The sequence below is a fragment of the Salvelinus alpinus genome, chromosome 25 (genome assembly GCF_045679555.1).
Source record: "Salvelinus alpinus chromosome 25, SLU_Salpinus.1, whole genome shotgun sequence".
Classification (NCBI taxonomy): Eukaryota; Metazoa; Chordata; class Actinopteri; order Salmoniformes; family Salmonidae; genus Salvelinus; species Salvelinus alpinus.
This window is the reverse complement of record NC_092110.1, coordinates 44,834,307-44,855,141: the sequence shown is the minus strand read 5'-3', so window position 1 is coordinate 44,855,141 and position 20,835 is coordinate 44,834,307. Positions and strand designations below refer to the sequence as shown.

The 20,835-nt window shown below is 49.6% G+C and overlaps 1 protein-coding gene across 1 annotated transcript in view; it reads right to left on the bottom strand.

Moving 5' to 3' along the window:
* LOC139553117 (fibroblast growth factor receptor 3-like) overlaps positions 1–20,835 on the bottom strand; it is an 80,423-nt gene that overhangs the window by 1,960 nt on the left and 57,628 nt on the right. Inside the window, exons 4-5 of the mRNA XM_071365071.1 lie at positions 17,548–17,692; positions 3,363–3,541 (exon numbers count right to left, since the gene is read on the bottom strand). Coding sequence (XP_071221172.1) covers positions 3,363–3,541; positions 17,548–17,692 — 324 coding nt within the window. The remainder of the gene's footprint in view (positions 1–3,362; positions 3,542–17,547; positions 17,693–20,835) is intronic.

Below are 20,835 nucleotides of genomic sequence, written 5' to 3'. Positions count from 1 at the left end.
TTGTGCAGAACTTACTCGGAAACATGCGTGCTATGTTCCTGTTGTCAACTTCTGTCTGCAATTGCATTAATATATGAATGATTGATTTACTTAAAGATATTGTCTGAATGCTAATTTCACCATTGAGCCAATGATTGACAAGAAACAAGGAACGAACCCCAACACTTCCATACCCCTTTCAAAGGCACTTAAATTTTCTGTCTTGCTCGTTCACCCTCTGAATGGCAGACATGCACAATCCATGTCTCAATTGTCTCAAGGCTTAAAAATCCCTCTTTAACGTGTCTCCTCCCCTTCATCTACACTGATTGAAGTGGATTTGACAAGTGACATCAATAACGGATCGTAGCTTTCACCTGGATTCACCTGATCAGTCTACAGTACATTCGAAAAGTATTCAGACCCCTTGACTTTTTCGACATTTTGTTACGTTACAGCCTTATTCTAAAATGGATTAAAACGGGGGTTTTTACTCATCAATCTACACACAATACCCCATAATGACAAAGCAAAAACTGGTTTTTAGAAATTTCTGCAAATGTATAATATATATTTTTTAAATTAAATATCACATTTACATAAGTATTCAGACCCTTTACTCAGTACTTTGTTGAAGCATTCTATATTCTATATTATATTCTATACACATGATCAAGGGATACTACAGTGTGTAGTATAGTATTATACAGTATACTACTGTTTACTATAGAATTCTATAGTAAGTTCTGTAGTATTCCATAGTAAACAGTAGTATTTTTTAATGTGGGTTTTGCTGCACCACAGTCTGTAGAATTTCGTCCCTACGCATTCATTACCTACAATATATTTTTGCAACAGAGTGCCATCTGCACTGTTTTTTAGTTATCTGACTATTCTCTCATTGATTTCATTGACTTATTTCAGCCCATTTGAGTTTGGGTTTTCATGATAGTTTTCTAATGATGGCGGGACATATTATTCTGTTTTAATATTACTCCTGAATCACTATGATAAATATAATAGTTTTTCTTCTGTATATTTTTACCAGAGCTGAGATTTACTTTGAAGTTCAAAGTGTAGGAATAGGCCTACAGGTGAAATCAGTCATTGATACAGACATGGTGGCATAGGAGGAAGACTGGAACACTTTGAACCAAGAGGTTGTGTAATGAAACTAGTGTGCCCTGGGTAAAATGTTTTATTGGGTGGACGTTTCTTTGAAACCATCAGGTGATCTGCAGAGCCCTATGGACAGCCATATTCCCTATATGTAGGTTTCTTCTAACCCTTTCTACTACAGATAATAATACGATTAGGTTCATTCTTTACATTAAATACTTGTGGTCTTGATAAATTCAACTGGTTGTTGACAGTATGGAACACAATACTGGGAGTTTAGAAGGGAGACACTCAAACTGTTATTCCATAGGATCCACACTATGCAGCTGTTGGAAGAGCACATTTATCTCTGGCTGTCCACTGGGGCGTATTCATTACGCTGATTCTGTTGCGAAACGTTTCTTGAGTTTCAGAAGCAAACAGAACGAAACGGAGAGGGACCTACCTGAATGTGTCTAACAGAAACCCTCCTTCTGCTCTGTTTGCTTCCATTTGGTTCGCAAAAACAATGATTGATAGGCAGCTTAAACTTCTTCAATTCAACCATTATTGGGTTAAAATACACATACTGTATACATTTGTGAACAGCCATCCTGAACAACCACAATCTGTAAGGAGCAAATAGCTAAATGAGAGAGCAGCAGTGTGAGTCACATCAATGCGCTATGTAGATAGTAATAACACATCATATCCTATTGGCCCGTAGGCTACACCACTGCTGTCGTCCTTACCTTCAAGTGTTTATTCAAGTTGGATAATCTGCCGACAGCAGTCGCACCATTGGAAGAAATAGCTTGGCCTGTAGCATACTAAAGCCTATTCCTGCTCTTTTCCCACATTCCATTAAACACATTTGGTGTGTCGTCAGACTCGCTCAGGCGGACCTAACTTGGCCTTTTTTCAATGCTGATTTGAATGTCATTGAGAAAATAGAAAGGTGTCAAAGACTCTTTTCACAAACATTCTTTCTGAATTTAAAAGTAATCCGAGAAGTAATCAGCCAGTTTTTCAAAAGTATCTGTAATCTGATTACAATATTTTTGCTGGTAACGGATTACCGTAACAGTTACTCCCCAACCCTGTGTCACTACATAGGGAATACGGCTGTCCATTAGGCTCTGCTCCAACCCTGTGTCACTACATAGGCTGTCCATTAGGCTCTGCTCCAACCCTGTGTCACTACATAGGGAATACGGCGGTCCATTAGGCTCTGCTCCAACCCTGTGTCACTACATAGGCTGTCCATTAGGCTCTGCTCCAACCCTGTGTCACTACATAGGGAATACGGCTGTCCAGAAGGCTCTGCTCCAACCCTGTGTCACTACATAGGGAATATTTATTTATTTATTTATTTTACCGTTATTTTACCAGGTAAGTTGACTGAGAACACGTTCTCATTTGCAGCAACGACCTGGGGAATAGTTACAGGGGAGAGGAGGGGGATGAATGAGCCAATTGTAAACTGGGGATTATTAGGTGACCGTGATGGTTGAGGGCCAGATTGGGAATTTAGCCAGGACACCGGGGTTAACACCCCTACTCTTACGATAAGTGCCATGGGATCTTTAATGACCTCAGAGAGTCAGGACACCCGTTTAACGTCCCATCCGAAAGACGGCACCCTACACAGAGCAGTGTCCCCAATCACTGCCCTGGGGCATTGGGATCTTTGTTTAGACCAGAGGAAAGAGTGCCTCCTACTGGCCCTCCAACACCACTTCCAGCAGCACCTGGTCTCCCATCCAGGGACTGACCAGGACCAACCCTGCTTAGCTTCAGAAGCAAGCCAGCAGTGGTAACAGGGTGGTATGCCTGTTCATAGGGCTCTGCTCCAAAGTAGTGCACTATATAGGGAACATGACTGTTCATAGGGCTCTGCTCCAAAGTAGTGCACTATATAGGGAACATGACTGTTCATAGGGCTCTGCTCCAAAGTAGTGCACTATATAGGGAACATGACTGTTCATAAGGCTCTGCTGCAAAGTAGTGGACTATATAGGGAACATGACTGTTCATAGGGCTCTGCTCCAAAGTAGTGCACTATATAGGGAACATGACTGTTCATAGGGCTCTGCTCCAAAGTAGTGCACTATATAGGGAACATGACTGTTCATAGGGCTCTGCTCCAAAGTAGTGCACTATATAGGGAACATGATGCCATTAGGGACACATCCATAATGTATACAGTAATAGAGACAGAGAGGAAGGTTTAAGGTTTGAAGGTTTAAAGGTTTGCTGGAAATCTTGTGTCTACTTTCTGTTACCTGTCTCTTAAAGGGGAACTTAGACAGTTTCTGGATGGGCGGGGAGGGCAGGGTATCCTGGGTAGACATCCTCATACGACAGAGGATGATGATGACGACGCACAGGATGAACAGCACGCAGCCCGTCACGTGGATCAAGATGTCAGCATAGTCATCCTCCTTGTCACTATCCTCCAGCACTGGGAGAGATCAGGGGTTAGAGGTCAGGGGTTAGAGGTTAAGGGTTAGAGGTTAGATGTTAGGGGTTAGATGTTAGGGGTTAGATGTTAGGGGTTAGAGGTCAGGGGTTAGAGGTTAGGAGTTAGAGTTAGGGGTTAGAGGTTAAGGGTTAGAGGTTAGATGTTAGGGGTTAGATGTTAGGGGTTAGAGGTTAGATGTTAGGGGTTAGAGGTCAGGGGTTAGAGGTCAGGGGTTAGATGTCAGGGGTTAGAGGTTAGGGGTTAGAGGTCAGGGGTTAGAGGTCAGGGGTTAGAGGTCAGGGGTTAGAGGTCAGGGGTTAGAGGTTAGGGGTTAGAGGTTAGGGGTTAGAGGTCAGGGGTTAGAGGTCAGGGGTTAGAGGTCAGGGGTCAGATGTCAGGGGTTAGAGGTTAGGGGTTAGAGGTTAGGGGTTAGAGGTCAGGGGTTAGAGGTTAGGGGTTAGAGGTCAGGGGTTAGAGGTCAGGGGTTAGATGTCAGGGGTTAGAGGTTAGGGGTTAGAGGTTAGGGGTTAGAGGTCAGGGGTTAGAGGTCAGGGGTTCAGGGGTTAGATGTCAGGGGTTAGAGGTTAGGGGTTAGAGGTTAGGGGTTAGAGGTCAGGGGTTAGAGGTCAGGGGTTAGAGGTCAGGGGTTAGATGTCAGGGGTTAGAGGTTAGGGGTTAGAGGTTAGGGGTTAGAGGTCAGGGGTTAGAGGTTAGGGGTTAGAGGTCAGGGGTTAGAGGTCAGGGGTTAGAGGTTAGAGGTCAGGGGTTAGAGGTCAGGGGTTAGATGTCAGGGGTTAGAGGTTAGGGGTTAGAGGTTAGGGGTTAGAGGTTAGGGGTTAGAGGTCAGGGGTTAGAGGTCAGGGGTTAGAGGTCAGGGGTTAGATGTCAGGGGTTAGAGGTTAGGGGTTAGAGGTTAGGGGTTAGAGGTCAGGGGTTAGAGGTTAGGGGTTAGAGGTCAGGGGTTAGAGGTTAGGGGTTAGAGGTCAGGGGTTAGAGGTCAGGGGTTAGAGGTCAGGGGTTAGAGGTTAGAGGTTAGATGTTAGGGGTTAGAGGTTAGGGGTTAGAGGTTAAGGGTTAGATGTTAGGGGTTAGAGGTTAAGGGTTAGAGGTCAGGGGTTAGAGGTTAAGGGTTAGAGGTTAGATGTTAGGGGTTAGATGTTAGGGGTTAGAGGTTAGGGGTTAGATGTTAGGGGTTAGAGGTTAAGGGTTAGAGGTCAGGGGTTAGAGGTTAAGGGTTAGATGTTAGGGGTTAGATGTTAGGGGTTAGATGTTAGGGGTTAGAGGTTAGGGGTTAGATGTTAGGGGTTAGATGTTAGGGGTTAGAGGTTAGGGGTTAGAGGTCAGGGGTTAGATGTTAGGGGTTAGATGTTAGGGGTTAGAGGTCAGGGGTTAGATGTTAGGGGTTAGATGTTAGGGGTTAGATGTTAGGGGTTAGATGTTAGGGGTTAGAGGTTAGGGGTTAGAGGTTAGGGGTTAGAGGTCAGGGGTTAGATGTTAGGGGTTAGAGGTCAGGGGTTAGAGGTTAGGGGTTAGAGGTTAGGGGTTAGAGGTCAGGGGTTAGAGGTTAGGGGTTAGAGGTTAGATGTTAGGGGTTAGAGGTTAGGGGTTAGAGGTTAGGGGTTAGATGTTAGGGGTTAGATGTTAGGGGTTAGAGGTTAGGGGTTAGAGGTTAGGGGTTAGATGTTAGGGGTTAGATGTTAGGGGTTAGATGTTAGGGGTTAGATGTTAGGGGTTAGAGGTTAGGGGTTAGATGTTAGGGGTTAGAGGTTAGGGGTTAGATGTTAGGGGTTAGAGGTTAGAGGTTAGATGTTAGGGGTTAGAGGTTAGGGGTTAGATGTTAGGGGTTAGATGTTAGGGGTTAGATGTTAGGGGTTAGAGGTTAGGGGTTAGATGTTAGGGGTTAGAGGTTAGGGGTTAGATGTTAGGGGTTAGAGGTTAGGGGTTAGATGTTAGGGGTTAGAGGTTAGGGGTTAGATGTTAGGGGTTAGAGGTTAGGGGTTAGATGTTAGGGGTTAGATGTTAGGGGTTAGATGTTAGGGGTTAGATGTTAGAGGTTAGGGGTTAGATGTTAGGGGTTAGAGGTTAGGGGTTAGATGTTAGGGGTTAGAGGTTAGGGGTTAGATGTTAGGGGTTAGAGGTTAGGTGTTAGATGTTAGAGGTTAGATGTTAGAGGTTAGATGTTAGGGGTTAGAGGTTAGGGGTTAGATGTTAGGGGTTAGATGTTAGAGGTTAGATGTTAGAGGTTAGATGTTAGGGGTTAGAGGTTAGGGGTTAGAGGTCAGGGGTTAGATGTTAGGGGTTAGATGTTAGGGGTTAGAGGTCAGGGGTTAGATGTTAGGGGTTAGAGGTTAGGGGTTAGATGTTAGGGGTTAGAGGTTAGGGGTTAGATGTTAGAGGTTAGATGTTAGAGGTTAGATGTTAGGGGTTAGAGGTTAGGGGTTAGATGTTAGAGGTTAGATGTTAGGGGTTAGAGGTTAGATGTTAGATGTTAGGGGTTAGATGTTAGGGGTTAGATGTTAGGGGTTAGATGTTAGGGGTTAGATGTTAGGGGTTAGAGGTTAGGGGTTAGATGTTAGGGGTTAGATGTTAGGGGTTAGAGGTTAGGGGTTAGAGGTTAGATGTTAGGGGTTAGATGTTAGGGGTTAGAGGTTAGGGGTTAGATGTTAGGGGTTAGATGTTAGGGGTTAGATGTTAGGGGTTAGAGGTCAGGGGTTAGAGGTTAGGGGTTAGAGGTTAAGGGTTAGAGGTCAGGGGTTAGAGGTTAGGGGTTAGAGGTTAGGGGTTAGAGATCAGGGGTTAGATGTTAGGGGTTAGAGGTTAGGGGTTAGATGTTAGGGGTTAGAGGTCAGGGGTTAGAGGTTAGGGGTTAGAGGTTAAGGGTTAGAGGTCAGGGGTTAGAGGTTAGGGGTTAGATGTTAGGGGTTAGATGTCAGGGGTTAGATGTTAGGGGTTAGAGGTAACAGAGTTAATGTTGGACCACAGTCACAACCACAACTACACTACAACCATTGCAGCCGGGTCCCAGATCTGTTTGTGCTATCATGAGAACTGCTTATACCTCATCAATATGTTTGGCATGACAATATGTAATAAGGAGTTGTCAACTTGGCAAAAGAGCAGAAACAGACTGCCACCCAGGCTACAAGCATTGTGTTGTTTAAATGTGTTGATTAGTACCATCCTAAACATGTCTTTACTCAGTAACACACTGGAATAACAGCAGCTGGGGTTTGAACAGAACAACTCTTCCAGAAGTAGTGTGGGAGAAAAGGCGACTGCATTGTACTGTACTGTAGCTGACATTTTGTTAATGAGCTCACTAACCCTAAACCCTTTAGTTAAAGAAAACACAGTCAGAGAAAACAACCAGCGTGTGGAGATATGGGATAACAGATACAATGTTTTCAGGAGTTTTGAGAGTCAAATAATGTTATAACAATGTAATCAACCATAAACCACATATTCCCGCAGATAGAGTAATTACACCATAACACGGATGAGTTGCTTAGATTAAAAGGGATTTTCTAAGAGGCTGGTTGGTCATATTTCAGATTAGGAGGTTGGGGGACATAGTTCAGTCTAGGAGGCTGGGGGACATAGTTTAGTCTCTAGGAGGCTGGTTGGTCATATTTCAGTCTAGGAGGCAGGGGGACATAGTTCAGGCTCTAGGAGGCTGGGGGACATAGTTCAGTCTAGGAGGCAGGGGGACATAGTTCAGTCTAGGAGGCTGGGGGACATAGTTCAGGCTCTAGGAGGCTGGGGGACATAGTTCAGTCTAGGAGGCTGGGGGACATAGTTCAGTCTCTAGGAGGCTGGGGGACATAGTTCAGTCTAGGAGGCTGGGGGACATAGTTCAGGCTCTAGGAGGCTGGGGGACATAGTTCAGTCTAGGAGGCAGGGGGACATAGTTCAGTCTAGGAGGCTGGGGGACATAGTTCAGGCTCTAGGAGGCTGGGGGACATAGTTCAGTCTAGGAGGCTGGGGGACATAGTTCAGTCTCTAGGAGGCTGGGGGACATAGTTCAGTCTAGGAGGCTGGGGGACATAGTTCAGGCTCTAGGAGGCTGGGGGACATAGTTCAGTCTAGGAGGCTGGGGGACATAGTTCAGTCTCTAGGAGGATGGGGGACATAGTTCAGTCTAGGAGGCTGGGGGACATAGTTCAGGCTCTAGGAGGCTGGGGGACATAGTTCAGTCTAGGAGGCAGGGGGACATAGTTCAGTCTAGGAGGCTGGGGGACATAGTTCAGGCTCTAGGAGGCTGGGGGACATAGTTCAGTCTAGGAGGCTGGGGGACATAGTTCAGTCTCTAGGAGGCTGGGGGACATAGTTCAGTCTAGGAGGCTGGGCGACATAGTTCAGTCTAGGAGGCTGGGGGACATAGTTCAGTCTAGGAGGCTGGGGGACATAGTTCAGTCTAGGAGGCTGGGGGACATAGTTCAGTTTAGGAGGTTGGGGGACATAGTTCAGTCTCTAGGAGGCTGGGGGACATAGTTCAGTCTCTAGGAGGCTGGGGGACATAGTGCAGTCTCTACGAGGCTGGGGGACATAGTTCAGACTCTAGGAGGCTGGGGGATATATTTAGTCCATGAGGCTGGGGGATATAGTTCAATCTCTAGGAGGCTGGGGGTCATGGTTTAGTCTCTAGGAGGATGGGGGATATAGTTCAGTCTAGGAGGCTGGGGGACACAGTTCAGTCTCTAGGAGGCTGTGGGACATAGTTCAGTCTCTAGGAGGCTGGGGGACACAGTTCAGTCTCTAGGAGGCTGTGGGACATAGTTCAGTCTCTAGGAGGCTGTGGGACATAGTTCAATCTCTAGGAGGCTGGGGGTCATGGTTTAGTCTCTAGGAGGATGGGGGATATAGTTCAGTCTAGGAGGCTGGGGGACACAGTTCAGTCTCTAGGAGGCTGTGGGACATAGTTCAGTCTCTAGGAGGCTGGGGGACACAGTTCAGTCTCTAGGAGGCTGTGGGACATAGTTCAGTCTCTAGGAGGCTGTGGGACATAGTTCAATCTCTAGGAGGCTGGGGGTCATGGTTTAGTCTCTAGGAGGATGGGGGATATAGTTCAGTCTAGGAGGCTGGGGGACACAGTTCAGTCTCTAGGAGGCTGTGGGACATAGTTCAGTCTCTAGGAGGCTGGGGGACACAGTTCAGTCTCTAGGAGGCTGTGGGACATAGTTCAGTCTCTAGGAGGCTGTGGGACATAGTTCAATCTCTAGGAGGCTGGGGGACATAGTTCAGTCTAGGAGGCAGAGGGACATAGTTCACTTGAGGAGGTTGGGGGACATAGTTCAGTCTAGGAGGCTGGGGGACAAAGTTCAGTATAGGAGGCTGGAGGTCATAATTCAGACTCTATCAAGCTGGGGGAAAAAGTTCAGTCTCTCGGAGGTTGGGGAACAAAGTTCACTCTAGGAGGTTGGGGGACATAGTTTAGTCAAGGAGGCTGGGGGATATAGTTCAGTCTAGGAGGATGGGGGACATAGTTCACTTAAGGAGGATGGGGGACATAGTTCTGTCTCTAGGAGGGTGGGGGACATATGTTATTCTCTAGGAGGTTGGGGGACACAGTTCAGTCTAGGAGGCAGGGGGACATAGTTCAGATTAGGAGGTTGGGGGACATATTTTAGTCTCTAGGAGGTTGGGGGACATAGTTCAGTCTAGGAGGCAGGGGGACATAGTTCATTCTAGGAGGCTGGGGGACATAGTTCAGTTTCTAGGAGGCTGGGGGACATAGTTCAGTCTAGGAGGCTGGGGGACATAGTTCAGTCTCTAGGAGGCTGGGGGACATAGTTCAGTCTCTAGGAGGCTGGGGGACATAGTTCAGTCTAGGAGGCTGGGGGACATAGTTCAGTCTAAAAGGCTGTGGGACACAGTTCATTCTAGGAGGCTGGGGGACATAGTTCAGTTTCTAGGAGGCTGGGGGACATAGTTCAGTCTCTAGGAGGCTGGGGGACATAGTTCAGTCTAGGAGGCTGGGGGACAAAGTTCAGTCTAGAAGGCTGGGGGACAGAGTTCAGTCTAGGAGGATGGGGGACATAGTTCAGTTTCTAGGAGGTTGGGGGACATAGTTCAGTCTCTAGGAGGCTGGGGGACATAGTTCAGTCAAGGAGGATGGGGGACAAATTCAGTCTAGGAGGCTGGGGGACATAGTTCAGTTTCTAGGAGGCTGGGGGACATAGTTCAGTCTAGGAGGCTGGGGGACATAGTTCAGTCTAGGAGGCTGGGGGACATAGTTCAGTCTAGGAGGCTGGGGGGACATAGTTCAGTTTCTAGGAGGCTGGGGGACATAGTTCAGTTTCTAGGAGGCTGGGGGACATAGTTCAGTTTCTAGGAGGCTGGGGGACATAGCTCAGTCTAGGAGGCTGGGGGACATAGTTCAGTCTAGGAGGCTGGGGGGACATAGTTCAGTTTCTAGGAGGCTGGGGGACATAGCTCAGTCTAGGAGGCTGGGGGACATAGTTCAGTTTCTAGGAGGCTGGGGGACATAGTTCAGTTTCTAGGAGGCTGGGGGACATAGTTCAGTTTATAGGAGGCTGGGGGACATAGTTCAGTTTATAGGAGGTTGGGGGACATAGCTCAGTCTAGGAGGCTGGGGGACATAGTTCAGTCTAGGAGGCTGGGGGACATAGTTCAGTTTCTAGGAGGCTGGGGGACATAGTTCAGTCTCTAGGAGGCTGTGGGACATAGTTCTATCTCTAGGAGGCTGGGGGACATAGTTCAGTCTAGGAGGCAGAGGGACATAGTTCACTTGAGGAGGTTGGGGGACATAGTTCAGTCTAGGAGGCTGGGGGACAAAGTTCAGTATAGGAGGCTGGAGGTCATAATTCAGACTCTATCAAGCTGGGGGAAAAAGTTCAGTCTCTCGGAGGTTGGGGAACAAAGTTCACTCTAGGAGGTTGGGGGACATAGTTTAGTCAAGGAGGCTGGGGGATATAGTTCAGATTAGGAGGTTGGGGGACATATTTTAGTCTCTAGGAGGTTGGGGGACATAGTTCAGTCTAGGAGGCAGGGGGACATAGTTCACTTAAGGAGGATGGGGGACATAGTTCTGTCTCTAGGAGGCTGGGGGACATATGTTATTCTCTAGGAGGTTGGGGGACACAGTTCAGTCTAGGAGGCAGGGGGACATAGTTCAGATTAGGAGGTTGGGGGACATATTTTAGTCTCTAGGAGGTTGGGGGACATAGTTCAGTCTAGGAGGCAGGGGGACATAGTTCATTCTAGGAGGCTGGGGGACATAGTTCAGTTTCTAGGAGGCTGGGGGACATAGTTCAGTCTAGGAGGCTGGGGGACATAGTTCAGTCTCTAGGAGGCTGGGGGACATAGTTCAGTCTCTAGGAGGCTGGGGGACATAGTTCAGTCTAGGAGGCTGGGGGACATAGTTCAGTCTAAAAGGCTGTGGGACACAGTTCATTCTAGGAGGCTGGGGGACATAGTTCAGTTTCTAGGAGGCTGGGGGACATAGTTCAGTCTCTAGGAGGCTGGGGGACATAGTTCAGTCTAGGAGGCTGGGGGACAAAGTTCAGTCTAGAAGGCTGGGGGACAGAGTTCAGTCTAGGAGGATGGGGGACATAGTTCAGTTTCTAGGAGGTTGGGGGACATAGTTCAGTCTCTAGGAGGCTGGGGGACATAGTTCAGTCAAGGAGGATGGGGGACAAATTCAGTCTAGGAGGCTGGGGGACATAGTTCAGTTTCTAGGAGGCTGGGGGACATAGTTCAGTCTAGGAGGCTGGGGGACATAGTTCAGTCTAGGAGGCTGGGGGACATAGTTCAGTCTAGGAGGCTGGGGGACATAGTTCAGTCTAGGAGGCTGGGGGGACATAGTTCAGTTTCTAGGAGGCTGGGGGACATAGTTCAGTTTCTAGGAGGCTGGGGGACATAGTTCAGTTTCTAGGAGGCTGGGGGACATAGCTCAGTCTAGGAGGCTGGGGGACATAGTTCAGTCTAGGAGGCTGGGGGGACATAGTTCAGTTTCTAGGAGGCTGGGGGACATAGCTCAGTCTAGGAGGCTGGGGGACATAGTTCAGTTTCTAGGAGGCTGGGGGACATAGTTCAGTTTCTAGGAGGCTGGGGGACATAGTTCAGTTTATAGGAGGCTGGGGGACATAGTTCAGTTTATAGGAGGTTGGGGGACATAGCTCAGTCTAGGAGGCTGGGGGACATAGTTCAGTCTAGGAGGCTGGGGGACATAGTTCAGTTTCTAGGAGGCTGGGGGACATAGTTCAGTTTCTAGGAGGCTGGGGGACATAGTTCAGTTTCTAGGAGGCTGGGGGACATAGTTCAGTTTCTAGGAGGCTGGGGGACATAGTTCAGTTTATAGGAGGTTGGGGGACATAGCTCAGTCTAGGAGGCTGGGGGACATAGCTCAGTCTAGGAGGCTGGGGGACATAGTTCAGTTTCTAGGAGGTTGGGGGACATAGCTCAGTCTAGGAGGCTGGGGGACATAGCTCAGTCTAGGAGGCTGGGGGACATAGTTCAGTTTATAGGAGGTTGGGGGACATAGCTCAGTCTAGGAGGCTGGGGGACATAGCTCAGTCTAGGAGGCTGGGGGACATAGTTCAGTCAAGGAGGCTGGGGGACATAGCTCAGTCTAGGAGGCTGGGGGACATAGCTCAGTCTAGGAGGCTGGGGGACATAGTTCAGTCTCTAGGAGGCTGGGGGACATAGTTCAGTCTAGGAGGCTGGGGGACATAGTTCAGTCAAGGAGGCTGGGGGACATAGTTCAGTCTAGGAGGCTGGGGGACATAGCTCAGTCTAGGAGGCTGGGGGACATAGTTCAGTCTCTAGGAGGCTGGGGGACATAGTTCAGTCTAGGAGGTTGGGGGTCATAGTTCAGTCAAGGAGGCTGGGGGACATAGTTCAGTCTAGGAGGTTGGGGGTCATAGTTCAGTCTCTAGGAGGCTGGGGGACATAGTTCAGTCTAGGAGGCTGGGGGACATATTTTAGTCTCTAGGAGGCAGGGGGACATAGTTCAGTCTAGGAGGCAGGGGGACATAGTTCAGGCTCTAGGAGGCTGGGGGACATAGTTCAGTCTAGGAGGCTGGGGGACATAGTTCAGTCTCTAGGAGGCTGGGGGACATAGTTCAGTCTAGGAGGCTGGGGGACATAGTTCAGGCTCTAGGAGGCTGGGGGACATAGTTCAGTCTAGGAGGCTGGGGGACATAGTTCAGGCTCTAGGAGGCTGGGGGACATAGTTCAGTCTAGGAGGCTGGGGGACATATTTTAGTCTCTAGGAGGCAGGGGGACATAGTTCAGTCTAGGAGGCTGGGGGACATAGTTCAGGCTCTAGGAGGCTGGGGGACATAGTTCAGTCTAGGAGGCTGGGGGACATAGTTCAGGCTCTAGGAGGCTGGGGGACACAGTTCAGTCTCTAGGAGGCTGTGGGACATAGTTCAGTCTCTAGGAGGCTGGGGGACACAGTTCAGTCTCTAGGAGGCTGTGGGACATAGTTCAGTCTCTAGGAGGCTGTGGGACATAGTTCAATCTCTAGGAGGCTGGGGGACATAGTTCAGTCTAGGAGGCAGAGGGACATAGTTCACTTGAGGAGGTTGGGGGACATAGTTCAGTCTAGGAGGCTGGGGGACAAAGTTCAGTATAGGAGGCTGGAGGTCATAATTCAGACTCTATCAAGCTGGGGGAAAAAGTTCAGTCTCTCGGAGGTTGGGGAACAAAGTTCACTCTAGGAGGTTGGGGGACATAGTTTAGTCAAGGAGGCTGGGGGATATAGTTCAGTCTAGGAGGATGGGGGACATAGTTCACTTAAGGAGGATGGGGGACATAGTTCTGTCTCTAGGAGGCTGGGGGACATATGTTATTCTCTAGGAGGTTGGGGGACACAGTTCAGTCTAGGAGGCAGGGGGACATAGTTCAGATTAGGAGGTTGGGGGACATATTTTAGTCTCTAGGAGGTTGGGGGACATAGTTCAGTCTAGGAGGCAGGGGGACATAGTTCATTCTAGGAGGCTGGGGGACATAGTTCAGTTTCTAGGAGGCTGGGGGACATAGTTCAGTCTAGGAGGCTGGGGGACATAGTTCAGTCTCTAGGAGGCTGGGGGACATAGTTCAGTCTCTAGGAGGCTGGGGGACATAGTTCAGTCTAGGAGGCTGGGGGACATAGTTCAGTCTAAAAGGCTGTGGGACACAGTTCATTCTAGGAGGCTGGGGGACATAGTTCAGTTTCTAGGAGGCTGGGGGACATAGTTCAGTCTCTAGGAGGCTGGGGGACATAGTTCAGTCTAGGAGGCTGGGGGACAAAGTTCAGTCTAGAAGGCTGGGGGACAGAGTTCAGTCTAGGAGGATGGGGGACATAGTTCAGTTTCTAGGAGGTTGGGGGACATAGTTCAGTCTCTAGGAGGCTGGGGGACATAGTTCAGTCAAGGAGGATGGGGGACAAATTCAGTCTAGGAGGCTGGGGGACATAGTTCAGTTTCTAGGAGGCTGGGAGACATAGTTCAGTCTAGGAGGCTGGGGGACATAGTTCAGTCTAGGAGGCTGGGGGACATAGTTCAGTCTAGGAGGCTGGGGGGACATAGTTCAGTTTCTAGGAGGCTGGGGGACATAGTTCAGTTTCTAGGAGGCTGGGGGACATAGTTCAGTTTCTAGGAGGCTGGGGGACATAGCTCAGTCTAGGAGGCTGGGCGACATAGTTCAGTCTAGGAGGCTGGGGGGACATAGTTCAGTTTCTAGGAGGCTGGGGGACATAGCTCAGTCTAGGAGGCTGGGGGACATAGTTCAGTTTCTAGGAGGCTGGGGGACATAGTTCAGTTTCTAGGAGGCTGGGGGACAGAGGTCAGTTTATAGGAGGCTGGGGGACATAGGTCAGTTTATAGGAGGTTGGGGGACATAGCTCAGTCTAGGAGGCTGGGGGACATAGTTCAGTCTAGGAGGCTGGGGGACATAGTTCAGTTTCTAGGAGGCTGGGGGACATAGTTCAGTTTCTAGGAGGCTGGGGGACATAGTTCAGTTTCTAGGAGGCTGGGGGACATAGTTCAGTTTCTAGGAGGCTGGGGGACATAGTTCAGTTTATAGGAGGTTGGGGGACATAGCTCAGTCTAGGAGGCTGGGGGACATAGCTCAGTCTAGGAGGCTGGGGGACATAGTTCAGTTTCTAGGAGGTTGGGGGACATAGCTCAGTCTAGGAGGCTGGGGGACATAGCTCAGTCTAGGAGGCTGGGGGACATAGTTCAGTTTATAGGAGGTTGGGGGACATAGCTCAGTCTAGGAGGCTGGGGGACATAGCTCAGTCTAGGAGGCTGGGGGACATAGTTCAGTCAAGGAGGCTGGGGGACATAGCTCAGTCTAGGAGGCTGGGGGACATAGCTCAGTCTAGGAGGCTGGGGGACATAGTTCAGTCTCTAGGAGGCTGGGGGACATAGTTCAGTCTAGGAGGCTGGGGGACATAGTTCAGTCAAGGAGGCTGGGGGACATAGTTCAGTCTAGGAGGCTGGGGGACATAGCTCAGTCTAGGAGGCTGGGGGACATAGTTCAGTCTCTAGGAGGCTGGGGGACATAGTTCAGTCTAGGAGGTTGGGGGTCATAGTTCAGTCAAGGAGGCTGGGGGACATAGTTCAGTCTAGGAGGTTGGGGGTCATAGTTCAGTCTCTAGGAGGCTGGGGGACATAGTTCAGTCTAGGAGGCTGGGGGACATATTTTAGTCTCTAGGAGGCAGGGGGACATAGTTCAGTCTAGGAGGCAGGGGGACATAGTTCAGGCTCTAGGAGGCTGGGGGACATAGTTCAGTCTAGGAGGCTGGGGGACATAGTTCAGTCTCTAGGAGGCTGGGGGACATAGTTCAGTCTAGGAGGCTGGGGGACATAGTTCAGGCTCTAGGAGGCTGGGGGACATAGTTCAGTCTAGGAGGCTGGGGGACATAGTTCAGGCTCTAGGAGGCTGGGGGACATAGTTCAGTCTAGGAGGCTGGGGGACATATTTTAGTCTCTAGGAGGCAGGGGGACATAGTTCAGTCTAGGAGGCTGGGGGACATAGTTCAGGCTCTAGGAGGCTGGGGGACATAGTTCAGTCTAGGAGGCTGGGGGACATAGTTCAGGCTCTAGGAGGCTGGGGGACATAGTTCAGTCTCTAGGAGGATGGGGGACATAGTTCAGTCTAGGAGGCTGGGGGACATAGTTCAGGCTCTAGGAGGCTGGGGGACATAGTTCAGTCTAGGAGGCAGGGGGACATAGTTCAGTCTAGGAGGCTGGGGGACATAGTTCAGTCTCTAGGAGGCTGGGGGACATAGTTCAGTCTAGGAGGTTGGGGTCATAGTTCAGTCTAGGAGACTGGGGGTCATAGTTCAGTCTAGGAGGGTGGGGTCATAGTTCAGTCTAGGAGGCTGGGGGTCATAGTTCAGTCTAGGAGGCTGGGGGTCATAGTTCAGTCTAGGAGGGTGGGGTCATAGTTCAGTCTAGGAGGCTGGGGGTCATAGTTCAGTCTAGGAGGCTGGGGGACATATTTTAGTCTCTAGGAGGCTGGGGGACATAGTTCAGTCTAGGAGGCTGGGGGACATAGTTCAGTCTCTAGGAGGCTGGGGGACATAGTTCAGTCTAGGAGGCTGGGGGACATAGTTCAGTCTCTAGGAGGCTGGGGGACATAGTTCAGTCTAGGAGGTTGGGGTCATAGTTCAGTCTAGGAGACTGGGGGTCATAGTTCAGTCTAGGAGGGTGGGGTCATAGTTCAGTCTAGGAGGCTGGGGGTCATAGTTCAGTCTAGGAGGGTGGGGTCATAGTTCAGTCTAGGAGGCTGGGGGTCATAGTTCAGTCTAGGAGGGTGGGGTCATAGTTCAGTCTAGGAGGCTGGGGGACATAGTTCAGTCTAGGAGGTTGGGGTCATAGTTCAGTCTAGGAGACTGGGGGTCATAGTTCAGTCTAGGAGGTTGGGGGACATAGTTCAGTCTCTAGGAGGCTGGGGGACATAGTTCAGTCTAGGAGGTTGGGGTCATAGTTCAGTCTAGGAGACTGGGGGTCATAGTTCAGTCTAGGAGGGTGGGGTCATAGTTCAGTCTAGGAGGCTGGGGGTCATAGTTCAGTCTAGGAGGGTGGGGTCATAGTTCAGTCTAGGAGGCTGGGGGTCATAGTTCAGTGTATGAGGTTGGGGGGGGGGGGTCATAGTGCAGCCTCTATGAGGCTGGGGGTCATAGTTCAGACTCTATGAGGCTGGGGGTCATAGTTCAGACTCTAGGAGGCAGGGGGACATAGTTCAGTCTAGGAGGCTGGGGGACATAGTTCAGTCTAGGAGGGTGGGGGACATAGTTCAGTCTAGGAGGCTGGGGGACATAGTTTAGTCTCGGAGACTGGGGGTCATAGTTCAGTCTAGGAGGGTGGGGTCATAGTTCAGTCTAGGAGGCTGGGGGACATAGTTCAGTCTAGGAGGGTGGGGTCATATTTCAGTCTAGGAGGCTGGGGGTCATAGTTCAGTCTAGGAGGGTGGGGTCATAGTTCAGTCTAGGAGGCTGGGGGTCATAGTTCAGTCTAGGAGGGTGGGGTCATAGTTCAGTCTAGGAGGCTGGGGGTCATAGTTCAGTGTATGAGGTTGGGGGGGGGGGGTCATAGTGCAGCCTCTATGAGGCTGGGGGTCATAGTTCAGACTCTATGAGGCTGGGGGTCATAGTTCAGACTCTATGAGGCTGGGGGTCATAGTTCAGACTCTATGAGGCTGGGGGTCATAGTTCAGTCTCTAGGAATCTGGGGGACAGTTTAGTTTCTAAATAAAAGGGCAATAACCTTTTACAAGCAGTAATCATCAACACCCATACTGAAGTTTCTGCTCTGCAATCATCTCTGAGGTGCTGCTACAGAATCATGTTTGGTACTTACTAAATTACAAAATCATCTTCATGACCGGTTTAAATTGCTTTTATCTTATTTCGAAGTTACATTTGTGGACAGTTTCAGACACAGATATGCTTGCATTCAACAACCAGCAAGCAGCAGTTCTGAGATTCAATAGTTAATAGTTAGGAATGACATGTATTTAGAGGGGAAGAGAGGAGAGAGAGAGAGATGATATACCTGGGAGCACGGTGAGCCAAGCAGAGTGGTAAGCGTACCCAATAGAGTTCCCTGCTAGACAAGTATACTCTCCTGCATCCTCTAAGGACACATTGGTAAGGAAGAGGCTCTCTAGTTCCTTATCCGTAGTGTTTATACCAGCCGTCTGGGGAGGAGGGGGGAGAGGGGAGGAGGGGAGGAGGGGAGGCGGAGAGGAGGGGAGGAGGAGGAGGAGGAGGAGAGGGGGAGGGGAGGAGGAGAGGAGGGGGGAGAGGGGAGGAGGGGAGGAGGAGAGGAGGGGAGGAGGGGAGAGATGGGAGGGGAGGAGGAGAGGAGGGGGGAGGGGAGGAGGAGAGGAGGAGGGGTGGAGGAGAGGGGAGGAGGGGTGGAGGAGAGGAGGGGAGAGAGGGGAGAGAGGGGAGGAGGGGGAGGGGATGAGGAGAGGAGGGGAGGGGAGGAGGGGGGAGGGGAGGAGGAGAGGAGGAGGGGTGGAGGAGAGGGGAGGAGGGGTGGAGGAGAGGAGGGGAGGAGGGGGAAGGAGAGGAGGGGAGGGGAGGGGAGGGGACGGGAGGAGGGGGGGAGGAGAAGGGGGGGAGGAGGAGAGGAGGGGTGGAGAAAAAGGAACAGAGATATTTCATAAACCAAACGCTCCAAGAGAAAATTCACCAAACACCAAATACACAGAGTACCAAGAGAGACCAGTCACCATTGGAACAGAGGGTTAGAGGTCAGGGGTCACAGGAAGCAGTACTGAAGACTGAAGACCTTATTCTACAGGGTTCCAGGCTGCTTGATGGGACGGTCGTTACCACAACCTGAAAACAGCTGACACACAGAGGAGCAGTAGAGAACCACACCACCACACCACACCACATACTGAACTAAGCTGAGAAGGAGGGGAGGAAGGGAGAGAGAGGAGAAGGGGAGGAGGAGGAGAGAGGAGGAGGGGAGGAAGGGAGAGGGAGGAGGTGAGGGGAGGAAGAGGAGAGAGGAGGAGGGGAGGAAGGGAGAGGGAGGAGGTGAGGGGAGGAGGAGAGGGAGGAGGTGAGGGGAGGAGGAGGAGAGAGCAGGAGGGGAGGAAGGGAGAGGGAGGACGTGAGGAGAGGAGGAGAGGGAGGAGGTGAGGGGAGGAGGAGGAGAGAGGAGGGGGGGAGGAAGGGAGAGGGAGGAGGTGAGGGGAGGGGGAGGAGAGGGGAGGAGATGTGAGGAGACAGGCTGAACACATGTTTGCTTTTGACTACATGCTTTTTGAACTAAGACCCAAGGCCATATGATCAGCACCATGGTATCTTTTGAACTAGGACCCAAGGCCATATGATCAGCACTATGGTATCTTTTGAACTAAGACCCAAGGCCATATGATCAGCACCATGGTATCTTTTGAACTAGGACCCAAGGCCATATGATCAGCACCATGGTATCTTTTGAACTAGGACCCTAGGCCATATGATCAGCACTATGGTATCTTTTGAACTAGAACCGAAGGCCATATGATCAGCACTATGGTATCTTTTGAACTAGGACCCAAGGCCATATGATCAGCACCATGGTATCTTTTGAACTAGGACCCTAGGCCATATGATCAGCACTATGGTATCTTTTGAACTAGGACCCTAGGCCATATGATCAGCACCATGGTATCTTTTGAACTAGGACCCTAGGCCATATGATCAGCACTATGGTATCTTTTGAACTAGGACCCAAGGCCATATGATCAGCACCATGGTATCTTTTGAACTAGGACCCTAGGCCATATGATCAGCACTATGGTATCTTTTGAACTAGGACCCTAGGCCATATGATCAGCACTATGGTATCTTTTGAACTATGACCCACGGCCATAAAATCAGCACCATGGTATCTTTTGAACTAAGACCCAAGGCCATATGATCAGCACCATGGTATATTTTGAACTAGGACCCTAGGCCATATGATCAGCACCATGGTATCTTTTGAACTAGGACCCTAGGCCATATGATCAGCACTATGGTATCTTTTGAACAAGGACCGAAGGCCATATAATCAGCACCATGGTATCTTTTGAACTAAGACCCAAGGCCATATGATCAGCACCATGGTATCTTTTGAACTAGGACCCTAGGCCATATGATCAGCACTATGGTATCTTTTGAACTAGGACCCTAGGCCATATGATCAGCACTATGGTATCTTTTGAACTAGGACCCTAGGCCATATGATCAGCACCATGGTATCTTTTGAACTAGGACCCAAGGCCATATGATCAGCACTATGGTATCTTTTGAACTAGGACCCTAGGCCATATGATCAGCACCATGGTATCTTTTGAACTAGGACCCAAGGCCATATAATCAGCACCATGGTATCTTTTGAACTAGGACCCAAGGCCATATGATCAGCACCATGGTATCTTTTGAACAAGGACCCAAGGCCATATGATCAGCATTATGGTATCTTTTGAACTAGAACCGAAGGCCATATAATCAGCACCATGGTATCTTTTGAACTAAGACCCAAGGCCATATGATCAGCACCATGGTATCTTTTGAACTAGGACCCTAGGCCATATGATCAGCACTATGGTATCTTTTGAACTAGGACCCTAGGCCATATGATCAGCACCATGGTATCTTTTGAACTAGGACCCTAGGCCATATGATCAGCACTATGGTATCTTTTGAACTAGGACCCAAGGCCATATGATCAGCACCATGGTATCTTTTGAACTAGGACCCTAGGCCATATGATCAGCACTATGGTATCTTTTGAACTAGGACCCTAGGCCATATGATCAGCACTATGGTATCTTTTGAACTAGGACCCACGGCCATAAAATCAGCACCATGGTATCTTTTGAACTAAGACCCAAGGCCATATGATCAGCACCATGGTATATTTTGAACTAGGACCCTAGGCCATATGATCAGCACCATGGTATCTTTTGAACTAGGACCCTAGGCCATATGATCAGCACTATGGTATCTTTTGAACAAGGACCGAAGGCCATATAATCAGCACCATGGTATCTTTTGAACTAAGACCCAAGGCCATATGATCAGCACCATGGTATCTTTTGAACTAGGACCCTAGGCCATATGATCAGCACTATGGTATCTTTTGAACTAGGACCCTAGGCCATATGATCAGCACTATGGTATCTTTTGAACTAGGACCCTAGGCCATATGATCAGCACCATGGTATCTTTTGAACTAGGACCCTAGGCCATATGATCAGCACCATGGTATCTTTTGAACTAGGACCCTAGGCCATATGATCAGCATTATGGTATCTTTTGAACTAGGACCCAAGGCCATATAATCAGCACCATG